Raw genomic sequence first — 15,081 nt, 5'->3', positions numbered from 1 at the left:
TTTACACCTGCTTTCTTTGATATAATCTTTCTTTTATCAGCTCTTCCATTGTTCCTTCACTTTTTCAGCTTCACAGTCTATTTGTCTCTGCACATTTACCATTGCTGTTTGACTGTGTCTTCAAAGTCAGTCAAGCAACGTGGCTTACAATTTATCACACGTGTATTTTATTACAGAGTCATAGAAAGGTTTGGGTTGGAAGGGACACTAAAGATCACCTAGTTCCTAGTTCATGGTCCATCCTTGTTCCTCCTGTAACCCGTAGCTTCCGAGGCACCTACATACTGCTTTATCCCATCTTGGGGGATAACTTGCCTTTCAAGTGGGTGGAATTTCAAGCTGGTGGTAACCCAACCCTTGCTGACAGGCAGATCCCTCTTCCCTTTTCTGACTGACCTGCCGCTTCCATTATTTATCTTAGAGTTGCATAGCAGAATCCTCCTATGTGAGCCCTAGAACAGTTGCCTTTTTATGTCCATAGTGTCTCTAGCTGAGGCACTCATCCTTCTTCAGCACAATTCAGCTCTCCTCAGGCTCTCTGCACCATATACTGTTAGACCATCAGCCACATTTGTAAATCCACCTGTGCCTTGACATCCACCTCTGCTGGGAGATCTGTCTTCCCTTCAATTTACATGTTCAGCTGCAATTTTTTTATATGAGTTTGGGATTAACACCAATGCAGCTTTCAACCAATTTCGACTCATCTGCTATCCAAATGTTAGATTAGTATCTGATACAGATGCAAGACATCTTCACCGAAGCTTGATTTGGAAAGGGGTTCCTCCAAATCCTTTTGCTCTTTAAAGCTTATCTGTTTGTTTGGTAAAGAGTTTATTTTCTTGCTCTCGCACAGACCAAAATGACAAACTGTTCTGACACAGCACTGAGGTTGGAGTAAGAGGAGACACCATTGATAAACATGAGAGACACGTTTGTTGCTTAGGTATGCGAGACAGATTAGCCTTTTGAAGCCTATACCACTTCTCCTTGCCATTTGCTTAGGCAAGAAAGGGCAAGAAAGTTGGAGTCACGCACAAATGAGCTGAACCAGCTGCTAGTGCTGGGTAAAGGCAACTGTCAAGCACCACAATGTATTGTAAAAGGCATAGCAGCAAAGGAAGCACCAAACAACATCCATGAGAGTCCCCTCCAGAACACCAAACTTTATTATAATGATGATGATTGATGATTCAGTATGAGGTAGCCAAGACCTAGATTTTCTGACTACTGCTGATAGAAACTAATTTTGATAGAAATTTCCAGGTAGAAGTAACATGTAGGTGGCATTTCTGGAAATACCTGGATCACCTCCAGCTTTCAGGCTGTAACAGGTTTGCCAGACAACAGTCAGCCCTGCCTCCATGCAGCCTGGTAGTAATGCTGACAGCAACACACAATGGGTGTGCTACGTTTGGGCTACTTAAATTTAAATGGCAAATACTCTCAATGGTAAGGGAGCGCCCCATAGGCCTCATGCTACAGAGCTGATGTGACAGATGAGGAAGTGGCATTTTCCGGTTAGCTAGCACCACCTCTTCAGGATGCTTTTAATAGCTGTTGCACCTGGCTCCCCAGTAGAATATTTCTTCATTTCAGCCAGGCCTTGAAACACTTTTATTTCACAGGTGGCTGGTACCTTAAGGACAGCCATGTAAAGGTAGTTTCAGTACCTCTCTGCCATTTGCAGTACCTAAGGACACCATTTCACAGAATGGTTTGGGTTGGAAGGGCCCTTAAGATCACCTAGTTCCAGCCTCCCACTATGGGCAGGCCACCTCACAGTAGACCAGGCTGCTCAAAGACCCATCCAGTCTGGCCTTGAACACTGCCAGTTTCAGCCCTGGCAGTGTTCTCGGCACAATGCCAGCTCACTCCATGGGCCTTTGCCTGCCAGACCACGCTGTCTTTGCACAGACACCATGTAGCATCAGCTAAAAGCCAGTCAGGCACAGTGTACTTCCATCTACCCTGCCAAACGCACACAATCCTGGGCACACGCTGAGGCACCCAGCCTAAAAGCTGCGCCAAATCCTCTGTTTTATGGCTCCAAAACTTTCCTGAAGTGATCTTTCCGCAGACCCGCCCCACACCTTTCACCCTGGGTGGGCGGGGGTGCTAAAGCAACACCACTATGTGACAAGCCGGCATTAATGCCCTACCAGGGCCCAGAAGCTCTGCATCCGCCCGGCCAGCCAGGCGCCGGTGGAAGCCAACCCCCGCGGGGCGGGGCCCCCGGTGACGCTGCAACCGCCCGCAGGCAACTCGCACCGTTCCCGAACGAAAAGGCGCGAAAGCGCAGGCGCTCCCGCGCGCAGTCCAGGCGAGGTGATTGGCTGTGAGGCGCTGACGCTCTAATCGAGCGCCGGTCCGCGTCGCGTGAAAAGGAACCGGGCAGTTGCCGCTGGTATCGGATGGTGCGAGTGTAGTGAGCTGTGGCGCTTGCGTAGCTTCTTTACCGGCAATCTGGTGCCTCGGGAGCCGGCGTCGTTCGGCCGGCGTGGCCGCCGCGCCTCTTCTTGCCCACCCGCAGCCTCACGGTGTCGGGTCCGGTGGGCGACAGGTGCGTGCGGGTTCTGTCGTCAGGGTCCAGAAGGTTCAGGCTGCCGGGGGGGGGGGGGGGGAACCGCTGTGGGCATCGGTCGACAGGCGCGAGCAGCGGTGAGCAGTAGGGGGCAAGAGGAGTATGGCGTGCAAGGGCGAGCGGCGGTGGGCAGCTGCGGGCAGGAGGAGGGTGGCGGGCAAGGGTGAGCATCAGCGGGCGGCGGTGGGCAGCAGCGGGCAGGAGGAGGGTGGCGGGCAAGGGTGAGCATCCTCGAGAAGGGGTAAAGGGCAGCAAGTTGGGAATAGGCATCGGTGGGCACGGACAGGCATCTTGGACAGGAGTGGGCAGCGGCGGGCAGGGGTGAGCGGCGGTTGGCAGCAGCGGGCAGGAGGAGGGGGTGGCTCGGGGGGGGTGGCAGCAGCGGGCAGGAGGAGGGTGGCGGGCAAGGGTGAGCATCCTCGAGAAGGGGTAAAGGGCAGCAAGTTGGGAATAGGCATCGGTGGGCACGGACAGGCATCTTGGACAGGAGTGGGCAGCGGCGGGCAGGGGTGAGCGGCGGTTGGCAGCAGCGGGCAGGAGGAGGGTGGCGGGCAAGGGTGAGCATTTTCGAGAAGGGGTAAAGGGCAGCAGTTTGGGAATAGGCATCGGTGGGCACGGACAGGCATCTTGGACAGGAGTGGGCAGCAGCGGGCAGGGGTGAGCAGCGGTTGGCAGGCACCTTCCAGGTGGGTGGTGGCATGGGTGGGTGCCGTTGCCTTGGGAATGCGGGCACGAGTTCGAGAACGCTTGGCCGGCGGTGTCTCCAGCTGCTGTCGCGGTTGCCTGACACTTGGCCGGCGTCTTCTCGAGCTGCATCTGATGAGCCTGACCGCCTCTTCCTGGCTTTTCCTACAGAAACTGCCCAGCCCGTATTGCCTCCTGCAAACGGGCCTGAGAGGTGAAAATGAGTTTATACAATTTGGACCGCTTTCGCTTTGAGCGGAAGAGAAAAGCCACCGATCAGTGTCCTTTGGCAGCCAAGGTGTCAGCAGGTGACTCTGCTGCAGTGAACGGTGCTGCTGGAGGCGATAAGAGTGAAGTTACAGATGACAGCGAGTGGGATGCTCCAGCTGTGACAGGGAAATCTGGTGAGTCAGGTGTTTAGCATGGTGTGTAAGAGCAGTGTAAGTACATCATTACTAGAAATAAATGTAATTTATTTTGTGAATAGTATGTGTTTTTTGTGCATACGTATGTCACAGCAGTTTCCACAAGACATCCTTATTTGTAACAGTGTTTGCTGTAATTGAACCTCTGCATTTACAGTCAGGTCAGAAACATTCTGATAACAAAGCTGAAATGATTTTTTTTTTCAGTTGAACAAACCAGCTACAGTTTAAATGTTTCAATTATGTAATACTTTCCTTTTTATTAATTTATTGATATTTATTTTACACTAAGGGTTTTCCAAGTACAAAAAAAACTCTTTTAGTTGTCTGATAAATACAACACTACATAGGCATACCTTTTTCACTAGAGTTCTAGGTTAATGCAGTGTGGAATATCAGAGATAGAACTGGAAAGAAAACAGGTTCTTTTTGGTTGGGCCTGGTTTTTTAAGGAGCTGCGAAAGCTGCTGGTGATTCTCACGAGCTGATTGCATTAGTAGTTTTGTAGCTGTGTTTTTTCTGGAAGTAGCTTGTCATTTTCATGGAACAATGGAAAGTGAAAAACTTGCTTATGTAGTAATTTATTGGTTTGCTTGGCTGATACACTAGAGGTGTGTTGTTTCTGTTTGGATCCATCAGTTATTACTAATAAACTGTAATGGCTGTCAACTGTATAATCACATTCACCAGTAGCTTTCCTGTTACTGAAGGAGTAAGAATGGAAGAACAAAAATTGTTTGTTGCTGATTATTTTATATATTTTGGATGTTCTGTGTGACTTCTGATGTAGATGTCAACATACCAGTGTTACTGGGGAGGTCAGACATGCTTTGACTGTCCATTTAGTAATGGAGCAATAGTATCAGTTGGTATTAACGTGAGCAGCTGTTAGTTGTGGCTTTTGCATGTGTGTGCTTTGTAATAGACTGCATGAAAAACTGGTACTCTGAGGAAGTGCGCTTTGGAACATGTGTCATCTCGCTGTTAGTGGTAAGTCACCTGTCTTGTGTGGTGTAGAAGCGACCAGATGTGGATACCCTTCTTGAACTGTGGACATAGATGTGAAGTAATGGATGGTGCTGTTGGTTTTATGGCTTATTTAGCCTTGTGATTTATTTTTTTAATATTGCACCTTTTCCTCTAATCTGCTTTTGTGGACTTGTCTTTGTCAGGGGAAGTGTGTGGGTAGGACTGAGGAAGAGAAAGGGTGACATACCCAATTTGGAGGCATGACTATGAGTTTAGGTAGGCAATAAAAGCAAAGATAAAGGGCAGCCTAAAAGAGGAGCTGCTGTGGAAGCCTAATTGTGAGGAAAACTAATGGAAGATCAAGTTAGCTACCAGTTAAACAGAGTGCAGTAGATGTGCAGGCAAAATTACAGCAGGTAGCTGACTTAAATAGGAATCCATGGACACAGATCCTGATGTAGGACTGGGGTGCTAATTAACATTTTAAATTGAGATGTAGTTACTAGTACTTTGCATAACGCTTTGTCGTCCACAGTTATTGAACGTTTAAAGATGATGGAGTGGTTTGGTGACTTCTTTTTCCACTTACTTATATGTCATTATGTAACCCACTGAAAGGAATTAACCATTTAAAAAGCCAGATAACACTTTCTACAAGTTAAGCAAAGTTAAACCATTCAGATTTTGTCTGCAGGATATGAGGCATTTAGATGTAAAGGAGGAGACTAGGTTTGATTAGGAGATGCCTGTCCTTGTTTCCAAATTTGCAACAGGAAGACAAGTTTTCTTGCTTTGGTTCAAACAAAACAGACTGGATTTTTTTTCTTCTTGAATTATAGTGGAAAATGTACAGAGATCTCCAGTTTATGGCACTCCCTGCTTTGCTGCTAAATACATAACTCAGTTCTTTATTTACTGTAGAAATACTTGATACTTTTTATACTCATAGAAACAAAAAATTACATAAAATAGCTGATTTTTTTGTTTTTTGGTCCTATTTCATTTGGTATCATGGAGTCATATTGTATGCATAGAAAGAATTTCAAAATGAGATTTTTTTTCCTTCAGGAATGCAAATGGTTCAGTGTCATTTCCTAGGGATTTCTTTAGGTGTCTGTCAAGTATCCTGAAATACGCGTCAACAAAAATATACTGTTATTTTCAGTCATGTTGGAAAAAACAGCCAGGTGATGTCTGTTCTGTGTCATAAAGCACCTTTATCTTTTTAGCTAAATTTTTTTGTTTTGTTTTCCCAGAACAAACAATATTGGTAAATTGTTCTGCACCCTGGGTGTAAATGTATGTAATGTTTCTTGTTTTGTATTGAACATGTTTACCTTACGTTTTAATAAGCAGTTTGTTGTATAATGAGTAAGAATTGATCATCCTTATACACTTGCATGTTCAAAATTACACAGGCTTGCAGTGAGTTTGGAGCCAAGTTGCAGGTGGTGATTCTGAACAGTTAACTCTGAGGGGTAGAAACCAACTATGGGGGCAATTACAAAGTTATGTCTGGAAGATACCTTTGTAAACAGTTAGGAAGTCTGTTGAAGTGTTGTGCTGTAATTTTCTGTAAAAAAAAAATAAATAAAAATAATAGTATTGTTTACTGAATAATACATTTGGCTTGTATTAGTCTGTTAGAAAACAGGTTGTCTTAATTTGCAATTAGATTCTTATAATTATGTAAATAGCTTGGTGTACTGAGACTATTCCAACTGTAGAAATGGATCAGAACTGTATTAGTACTATACAAATTGGAATAATTTTGATCATTAATTTCAAAATAAGATTTGTATTCAAAAAATATGCTTTACAAAGCTCTGACATTTGTAATTTAAACTGTAGATGAAATTAAATGACTGTGTATAATCCCATTACTGATGGCTGATTGTGTTGATAGCTTCTCTGTACTATTCAAATATATAACCCGAATGACTACATTTCCAGGTTAAGATGTTGACAGTGTCACGTCATTCACTTGCACTGGGACTGCTGCTTTTATTATTGCCTGGTGTAATTTTCTTAATGAACTGAGGAAGTCCTTTCTTTTGCTTATGCCACAGTTTGTACAGTATTGTTCTACTTAAAGCGTATTTGGAAAAACGCAATGGCTGCATTACCTTGTGAACTTTTCTGAGGTTTCATGGGAGAGTATGTTGAAGTAATCATCATTTTAAAATGGTCTCTTTAAGAGGCACCTTAGAGTAACACTAGATTTAGAATTATTTTGGCAAATTAAAAAATTCCTTTTGAAAATGGAATATTAATTTTCTTGTAGACTTGAGCAGCATGCATTTGATAGTGCTTTCCAAAACTAGGGGGAAATTACTTTTCATTTGACAGTGTTTGTTGTGCAATGTTAGTAAGTGTGGTAAGCCTCTAAGTATTACCCAAGTTTTGTTTTTACCTGGGAGAGAAGAGGCTGGCTTTCTCAGAATATGAGGTATGGTTTGTGTAGGAGGCTATATTTAGAATTATAGAGCATATGGGTCAGTGTATTACGGCTCTGCTCTATGTATATGCTTCCCAAAAGACTGTAGTGAGCCTGATTTTAAAAAGGAAATAATAAAATTCAAGGTGAAGGTTTTTCAAGAGTAGTTGAAGCTCACATTTAATGACTAAACAAAGCAAATTATTTGCTCTAACATTATCAAACTGGTTGCATTTGAGTACCTTTATCGATAATTTAACACTCCATATAATCAAAGGCAGTGTGCTCTAGTTATTCTCATGGAGTCTTCTTATATGATAAAACCAAAACCAACCTTTTACTTTTGTGTTTCCTTAGTAGAGTCGAACACTAGTTTTATGATTGCGGGCATTCCTTAATAGTCCTTTGTAGTTGCCTATAATCAGGAAATTGTGCCTTCAATAATTACATGCTGTGGAAATAACTGTTTAGTCTGCTACTGCTCTACAAGGGTATAATTCACTTTGAATACGAGGACTCCATATTACATATGGGATTTCTGTTCTTCTCCCTTTCCTTCCCCATTCATAGGGGGTCTGTTCAGTGGAATAAGTGGAATGAGAGCGAATGCTTTTTCCAGGCAACTCAGCATTTCATAGGTGTTAGGAATTAGGAGTTGTCATGAAGACTGGATAATTATATAACAACAAATGAGAAGTCACCAAGTGAAACACTTAAATAATCTTTAAATCTAAATCCCTCCTAAGGATTAGATTGTAAAGAATAAAATTAGTTTAAAGACTGAGTTGTTTTTGTAAACTTTCCTTGTTTGTGTTTGGGGGTTTTGTTGCCTTAAAAAAATCTTTAAACAACTAAAACCAACCAGTCAAATAAAAAAACCCCAACAAATCCAACAAGCTTCTTAGCTAAGCTGTCATAAGTATGTATCATTTCCACGTCGTGCTGCTTGCAGAAGGAATATATTTGAAATATTATTTAGCCTAGAAGGCAAAGATCATCAAAACTGGATTGATCAATTTTATAAATTCAGCTGAGATGTGAACTTCTCCTGTTTCTTATAGATGTGTTTTGATATTTCCATTTGCAGCTTTTTATGCATCTTGCAGTTTTGTCCTGTTGTGATAACCCTTTCTTGGCTAGCCCAACTTTATAATCTTCAGAATTTTTCTGTTTTATTTTTCTTTGCTAGACAGGAGTTACCGAAATAGATTTCCATGCATCTTTATGTTTAAATGTAATAAAAACCTTTGATATGTTTCCCAAGGTTTCTCTTGCTCTTCTCCTGTATTGAACAGTTTTCAGGTAAAGCAAAGCAACTCTGTCAAGGACACCACCTCTCCTTCCAGACATGCATAAGAAGGTACTGCTGAGGAACTTCCTACTGAACTCATACTGGTCTTGGTTACAGGGAGGCCTGGCTTGGGACAATGTGTTACTGCTTCATAAGCAGAAATTTTTAGGCCTTTCGAAGTTTACATGTGTATGGGCTTTTCAAGATGACAAGATTACTTCTCAAAGTGAGACTCTGCTAAAAATCATTACAATAATCCTCTGTCATGTTTTCAAACATTAGAAAAGGTTTAGGTTTTTATTTTAACAATTAAAATTGAGGCCTTCTATCCCAGATGAAGGAATTAGACACCATGTAGCTCATTTCTGTATTTGGTTATTAGGTTAGTATATTCTAGCCTCTTCTGTGTCTGGTCTCTGCTGGCAAACCAACTTTGAAAACTGGCATTATGCTTTATAGCAGCCTGTATCAACAACTTGCTGCCTTGGTGGACAAAGGCAAAAGCAATTAGTTTTATTTCCAGCTGAAATTACAGTTCCAGACTTAGCAGCTGAGAAAGTACCACTGGTGCTTTGATTATGGGCACATGAGCTTTAAGAAAGGATTTATGTGCTAGAACGGAGAGGATGCCCGTGATGCTATATTTGCATTATGGGTATGAGAAGTCCTTTTACATGAGGACTTAACACTGACAGGTACACCATTAAAACTCTCCTGGGAGTTTCATAGCGGACTTTCCTAAGCCTTCCCTGTGTAGTTGGTTTGGTCTCTTACTCATGATGCAAATCTCTTTGGTGTGGGAAGTGAGTGGTCTATTTTTATGCATCAAAATCGGGGTATAGTACTGTCATTCTTCACTGAGGCTGTTAATAACCATAGCTATTCTTTCTCTAATTCTTTTCCCTCTTGTTCTGTGTTAACATCCATCTTCTTGCAGTGCAAATTATACACTATCAACAATGGAGAGCTCCTGTTTATTCAATACCAGCCACATAGGTGGGATCAGTCTTTGCACAGGGGCGTGGTGGGGTGGGGGGAGCCTGAATAGCCCAGGTGAAGGAATGGCCCTTGCCCTGGCTTCTTCCAAGCTTGTCACAGGAGAGCCCACAACCTTAAGATTTGGATAAGGATGCTTCCGACTGTTGTGCAGTAACAGCAAGACTTTTGGGAGCACTGTTGAGACTGAGGGGGAGTTACTACCTTTCGAGGTATGCAAGATGCATAGTAAGAGCTGTGTGGGTTCATACAAAGCTTACTATGGGATGCTTAATGGGAGGAGCTGAAGGTGGGAAAGTGGAAGGATCAGAGTATTTTGAAGAGGAGCAAGTGGGGAAAATAGAAAGGTAATGGGATAACGGGGGTTAGCTGCATGTGAATAAGGCAGTATACTCATCTGGCCATGTGCTGTTCAATGTTCATCCTTATTAAAATCATATTCTAGCTACTTTCCTGGGTAAGGGGAATCTTTTCTGTGGATAAGGGGACCTCTGCATAAGGACCAAGGGTCACCTGGGCCCATATGCCTGGAGTGCCAACAGCTGGAGTACCACAGTGAGTGGAAAATCATGTGACAGCCAGCATGGGACATGGAGGCCTGTGTTATCTGTGGTACCACTCTGCTGTGTGTCCCTGTGCAGGCAGTGGGGATACCAGAGGTATAACAGCTAGCGGGTGCAGTAGCCTGGGAAGCCAGCGAGGGACCAGAGGGTCTCAGTTGCTTGCTTTTGCATGGGCCAGCCCAAGATGAGGGGCCGAGTGCCAGCCGTAAGGTAGAGGGTGGAGAAATCCATGGCATGTGTCTGTGAACCTGTGCAAGGGGGGTTATGCTGACAACCGGAGTGTGGTGCAGGCCCCGTGGGCTGACAGCTAATGAGGAGACTGAGACTCCATCCTGGGGGTACTGGGTGTCTAAAGCCAGCGATCGGAAGGTTCCTGATTGTGTGTGTGTGCATGCAGCCAGACGGGGAGCAAGAGGCGGCCATCATTTGTGTGCCCTGGTTCTGGAGTAGGCAAGTGGCTGCAGGCAGGGTGGCAGCAGCAGCAGATAGGAGATACAACTTGGTGGTCCCCAGAGAATCAGATTCTTCTTTGGCACTAAAGAAAGTCAAACCCGTTACTAAACCTGGTCAGTAAGAAATAAGGAAATGCCAGATAATAGAGGTTTTTAGATAGAAATTAAAACATGGGTTTCTCTGGTGAAATAGGATGCTGAAACAAGACAATTCTTGTTGTAAATAACTCTGACAGACTGTGATGGTCTTTCATGAATTAAAAGCTGAGATGACAATAATTATGTACTCTTCTTGATTTCTCCATTTCCAAACTGGAATGGAGACATTAATGGACTTAATGCCTGGTTACATTTCCTCATGGGTGTTAAAGCAGCTTGATTTATGGTCGCTCCCATCCCTGTAACCAGTGGTAAGCTCCATTTTGGGGTTCTTCAATTTCACTAGTGCGCCATGTTTTTTAGTTTGTTGGGTACCTTTCTCTTTCAAAGCCAGGATTACTGGTAGTTTCCCATGTCAGCAGATTGCTTGTACTTTTAGGAGTTATCTTTGCTTCCATCAAATGCTGTCACAGTGGGTTATTTTAAATTTATTTTCTGCAAGATTACTTTCATGTGGAAAGTGCTTTCTGCAGCTGTCACATTCTCTGCTCCATGTGTTGTTCTTCTCTTCAGTCGTATGCCTCTGGGGTCCGTAATTTGTCTGGTCTTAAACAGAATTGCTCAGCTTGCCAACTGTTCTTTCTTTCCAGCACTGGCTGTAAAAATGGTAAAGTGGTAGAAAGGAATGAAATCTTGACTGTATGGGGCTGTTGGACTGGGTCAGGCTAAGTACAGTTCTTGGCTCACACCTTTTGCAAAACACCTTGAATGCTTTTCTTCAACTACTGACATGAAATAGCACACTTAAGGGGTGAAAGTAGCGTCACAGTGTTTAGTTCTCTTTAATGCAGGTTTAGAAGCTGTGTGTTCAAGTCCACATTTATCAACTAAATTGTATTTTTTTCCTTACAGTTTTCTGAAGATTGTTTCAGGACAGTTCTAGCCTCCATAGGCTTGCCCAGGCTTATATGGGAGCATCAAGTGTTTTAGTTGAATACACCTTGAAATACACCATGTATGTAGTTAGAGCATACTGTGCCTTAGCTGCATTTGGTACTCTACTGAAAGAGGGCAAAGACTAATAAATCGTAGGCTTTTTGATTTTGTTTACTGTATTCCAATTCTCTCTGTGCTTCAGGTTCAAGACCTGTGCGGTCATGTTTTCTTCATCTAGGTACATGCATGGAGTTGGTTTCAGGTGTAGCTGATGTTAGGGGACTTAACGATTCGTTATTCATAACTAATTCAGGAATTATATGAATAGACTGCTTATGCTTTTGTTTGTCTTACAGGCATGTTCAAAATGGAAAAGGTAATACATGCAAATGCACACATAGTAGGTCAATTTTGCTAGTGTCATTGAAGGTAGTATGATTCATGAGGTGTCTTCACAGGGGCATAGCTTGATTACATGCAGATCCTGTATATGCTGATGCTTGGTGTATAACACGAAGCATCCTTCCATATGCTGTTTCCTTGTTAAGAATCATCTAGAGCATCATGTGGAAAAGACTGGCTAAATAGATTATATCGCTATAGGAGTTGCAACTTAACCTGTCAGGTGCCTCAGGGTAGCTTCCTAGTTTTCTGCAGTATAATGCTGACGTTCACTTTCAAAAAACTATCAAGACAAGGAGACCATGAGTCAGCCATCAGATCACCAGTATGTTTGTCTGTGTTCTGATCAGCCTGGAAGCATTTCAGAGGATTTTGCTGATTATTAATTTTTCCAAAAGTAGAAATGTATTTATGAGTAGTTGTTAACATAAAATACATGATCTAGTAAACTTTGCAGTATAAAAATTATTTATTTGATGTAAGAGGGCTGAGGATCTTTTGCCAGGCAAGTTAATACTTAAAGGAATACAGCTTACAGGAATTTTCCATGTATGAGGATGTGAGTTCTGTTTAAATGGTTGCTGTGTATAAGGAAGAAATCATAGCTATCTAATGCTGTAAGTACAGATAAATATTTAAAGTCGTGAGTTATATGTCATTGTCTCCAATCTTTTCTCCTTTTGAAATGGCTTCCACAGTGCACTCGGCCGTCCCTGAAACTCCTGAAGACAAGAGGCCAAAGAAAAAGCCCGATTTCAAGCACCAAAGAGGGGTACAGTATACAGAGTTGTCTTCAGACAGCGAAGGTGAACTAACAAGAAGCTTCAGCACTGCACAAGAAAACAGAGCTCCAAGGGGAGATGCAGTTGTAATGTATGCATTAATTCAGTTTTCTGTAATGTTTGTGCAACCTGATACAATGTTCTAAATTGAAATACTGAATTGAAAATCAGAGGCTGGGTTCTAGTTTACTGGTTGGTGATTTACCTACCCTAACTAAACTTAACTGGAATTCCAGAGAAGAAGAATCCAGCTCTTCAGCCATTTTCTCAAAGACACTTGAAAAGGAGGAGTTCTCTAATACTGAATGATATGTGTGATGTTAATTGTATGGCTGTGCATTTGCCCCTCTGAAATCCTCTTAATGACATTAGAAAGCTTAACCATAAAATGCTTGCTTTATTAGTTTTAAACCATATTGGAGTTGCTTTTAGCTTGTTTCATTTTTTTCTGAAACCATAATGAACAAGAAAGGAAGTAGAGCTTCAGTGTGAAGTATAAGAGCTAAAGTTAAGTGTCGATTGCTTGATGTGTTTGCTATGCTTAGTGAAAACTGGTTTTTTTTTATGATTTGGAAATTTATATATTTGAATTAGCTAGAAGGGCAGAGAATAGTGTGCTAGAGTCACTTGTGGGGATGCTAAAAAGGCAGCATTGAGAGTGCAGGAGAGACATTTTTCGCAACCAGCTGGAATGGTTTAAAGAAATGCCTGCTATTTGTTGCTTGCTAGTTACATGTCTGTGTGACTGATATGTGCTAATTGCCTGTGCCCCCTAAATGTTCTTGTGCTATGCAAAACAAGATGGCTTAATCTGCATTTTGATAGTCTAGCTGAACTCACCTGTGGAAAGCTTTTAGGGAAATAGTAGCCTAAACAGGCATAGTCTCTTGCCAGATTTTCAGCCCTCAGAGCATGGAGTTGCTATAGCAGAAATTCATGTTTTGTTTGTTTTTTTTAATGCACCTTCCCCAGAGTTTCAACATATGGGAGATACTTTGTGAGAAAAAGCAAAAATAGTTAGCAGAGTGAACGCCTGTTTCTGTATATGGCTTAAGTTATTGGTTCTGCAAAGATACAGAGATGGCAAGACGGTTGCATGCACCGAATTGGCTTCTGTGCAGTGCTGTGTGAACATAGTTACACTGCTTCTGGAATCAACCTGATTTGGAAGCACAAGTGTTTTTTACCATGTGGTAGTGACACTAATAGTCTCTGCAGGATCCAACTTGCAGAGCCACATCTTGCTATTTCTAAACTGTATTTTGATTACCAAGGGTGAGAGACAGACAGCAAAGTGGCTCCTAGTGGGAGAGATGAACATAAGTTACATCCTCTTGTACTTATCATTATTCCTGTGTAGCCACTGGTGTCATTCCCCAGGCAGCCTAGTGCCCAACACTTTGGCATGGTGTGTTGGCTTGGGTGCTAATGAATGTGTGCTGAACCCACTAAGCTGTCTCACAAGTGGTATTCAGTTGAGCTAATAAAGCTAATAATTTGAGAGCATGGCAGGAGTTAGCTTGGATCTGGCCAGGCTTATGAGCTCTGGCTTGAGCTGAATTTAGCCTGGCTTTGCACAGAATTGGTCAATCAAGTGTCCTTGCACTGAGCATTTTGGTGCATGTGTTACCTAATATTTGGGAGTTTTGTGAATTTTTATCTTTTTGCAGTGTATTCAAGCCGCTACTTGTCCTGAATCAGGGATATGTATTTCTTCAGAGAGCAGAAAGTTTAGAGCAAAAAGCACAACTTTCCTAAAGGAAGCGTGCTGCAAGGTTTACTACCAGAGTCACTGTCTGGACTGTTGGAAAAAAGCAGAACTGTCACAAAAGTTTTTGTGAATTGGGGTCGTACTCATTTAACAGTTAAATGAGTGTTCCTTCTTGCTTAGTAAGAATGTGATTATGATTATACAGAGAGCAAGATTTCTGATGTGTACAACTCTGGCTTTGTTGACAAGTATCTAGGTGTTGATCCCCCATAGGAAATGATAGGGCAGTTGCAATGTTGAAATGTGTTTACTGTGAACAAAAGACTGTACATTATCATATATGATTTATTTTGCCCTCAATTGGAGATACTACTTTGAGTACAAGTTGATTCAGTGTTACTGAATGCATCTAAAGACATTTTGAGAGATCCCATTGGTTTTGGTTTATGGTAATGTTCTGGTAGGGTAAAGCATCCATAAGCAAAAATAAATTTTAATTCTTTCTCCTTCCCCATACATCATAGCTCTGAACAGTCTGATGAAGACTCTGAAGGTGAACTGTCCCAGTTGGCTTACGCTGGGGATCCGCTCTCAGCTGTGAAGAAGGGTGTAGAGGAAGACATCAGAGCTGCAAAGCTGCAAACACTGAAGGACTTTTTTCCTGGAAAAAGCGACCAAGGATTACGAGACGTAATAATGTTATTTTGCTTTGTTTTCATTACTATTCTGTAGGCAGGTTTCTTAAGCATC

General features: G+C 42.5%; 1 protein-coding gene across 2 annotated transcripts in view; it reads left to right on the top strand.

Moving 5' to 3' along the window:
* The first annotated feature begins 2,456 nt into the window (after positions 1 to 2,456).
* SMARCAD1 (SWI/SNF-related, matrix-associated actin-dependent regulator of chromatin, subfamily a, containing DEAD/H box 1) overlaps positions 2,457 to 15,081 on the top strand; it is a 97,400-nt gene continuing 84,775 nt past the window's right edge. Inside the window, exons 1-4 of one of the 2 annotated variants that reach the window (XM_061360956.1) lie at positions 2,457 to 2,563; positions 3,440 to 3,672; positions 12,537 to 12,711; positions 14,856 to 15,021. In XM_061360956.1, the coding sequence (XP_061216940.1) occupies positions 3,489 to 3,672; positions 12,537 to 12,711; positions 14,856 to 15,021 (525 nt within the window). In that variant the 5' untranslated portion in view covers positions 2,457 to 2,563; positions 3,440 to 3,488. Of the gene's footprint in view, positions 2,564 to 3,329; positions 3,673 to 12,536; positions 12,712 to 14,855; positions 15,022 to 15,081 lie in introns of those variants that run through there. The other variant, XM_061360955.1, reaches the window with a different exon arrangement.

The sequence above is a fragment of the Neopsephotus bourkii genome, unplaced genomic scaffold (genome assembly GCF_033783945.1).
Source record: "Neopsephotus bourkii isolate Nb327-2 ecotype Australia unplaced genomic scaffold, CSIRO-AGI_Nbou_v1 NB_1037, whole genome shotgun sequence".
Classification (NCBI taxonomy): Eukaryota; Metazoa; Chordata; class Aves; order Psittaciformes; family Psittacidae; genus Neopsephotus; species Neopsephotus bourkii.
This window is presented reverse-complemented; position numbering and strand designations above follow the sequence as displayed.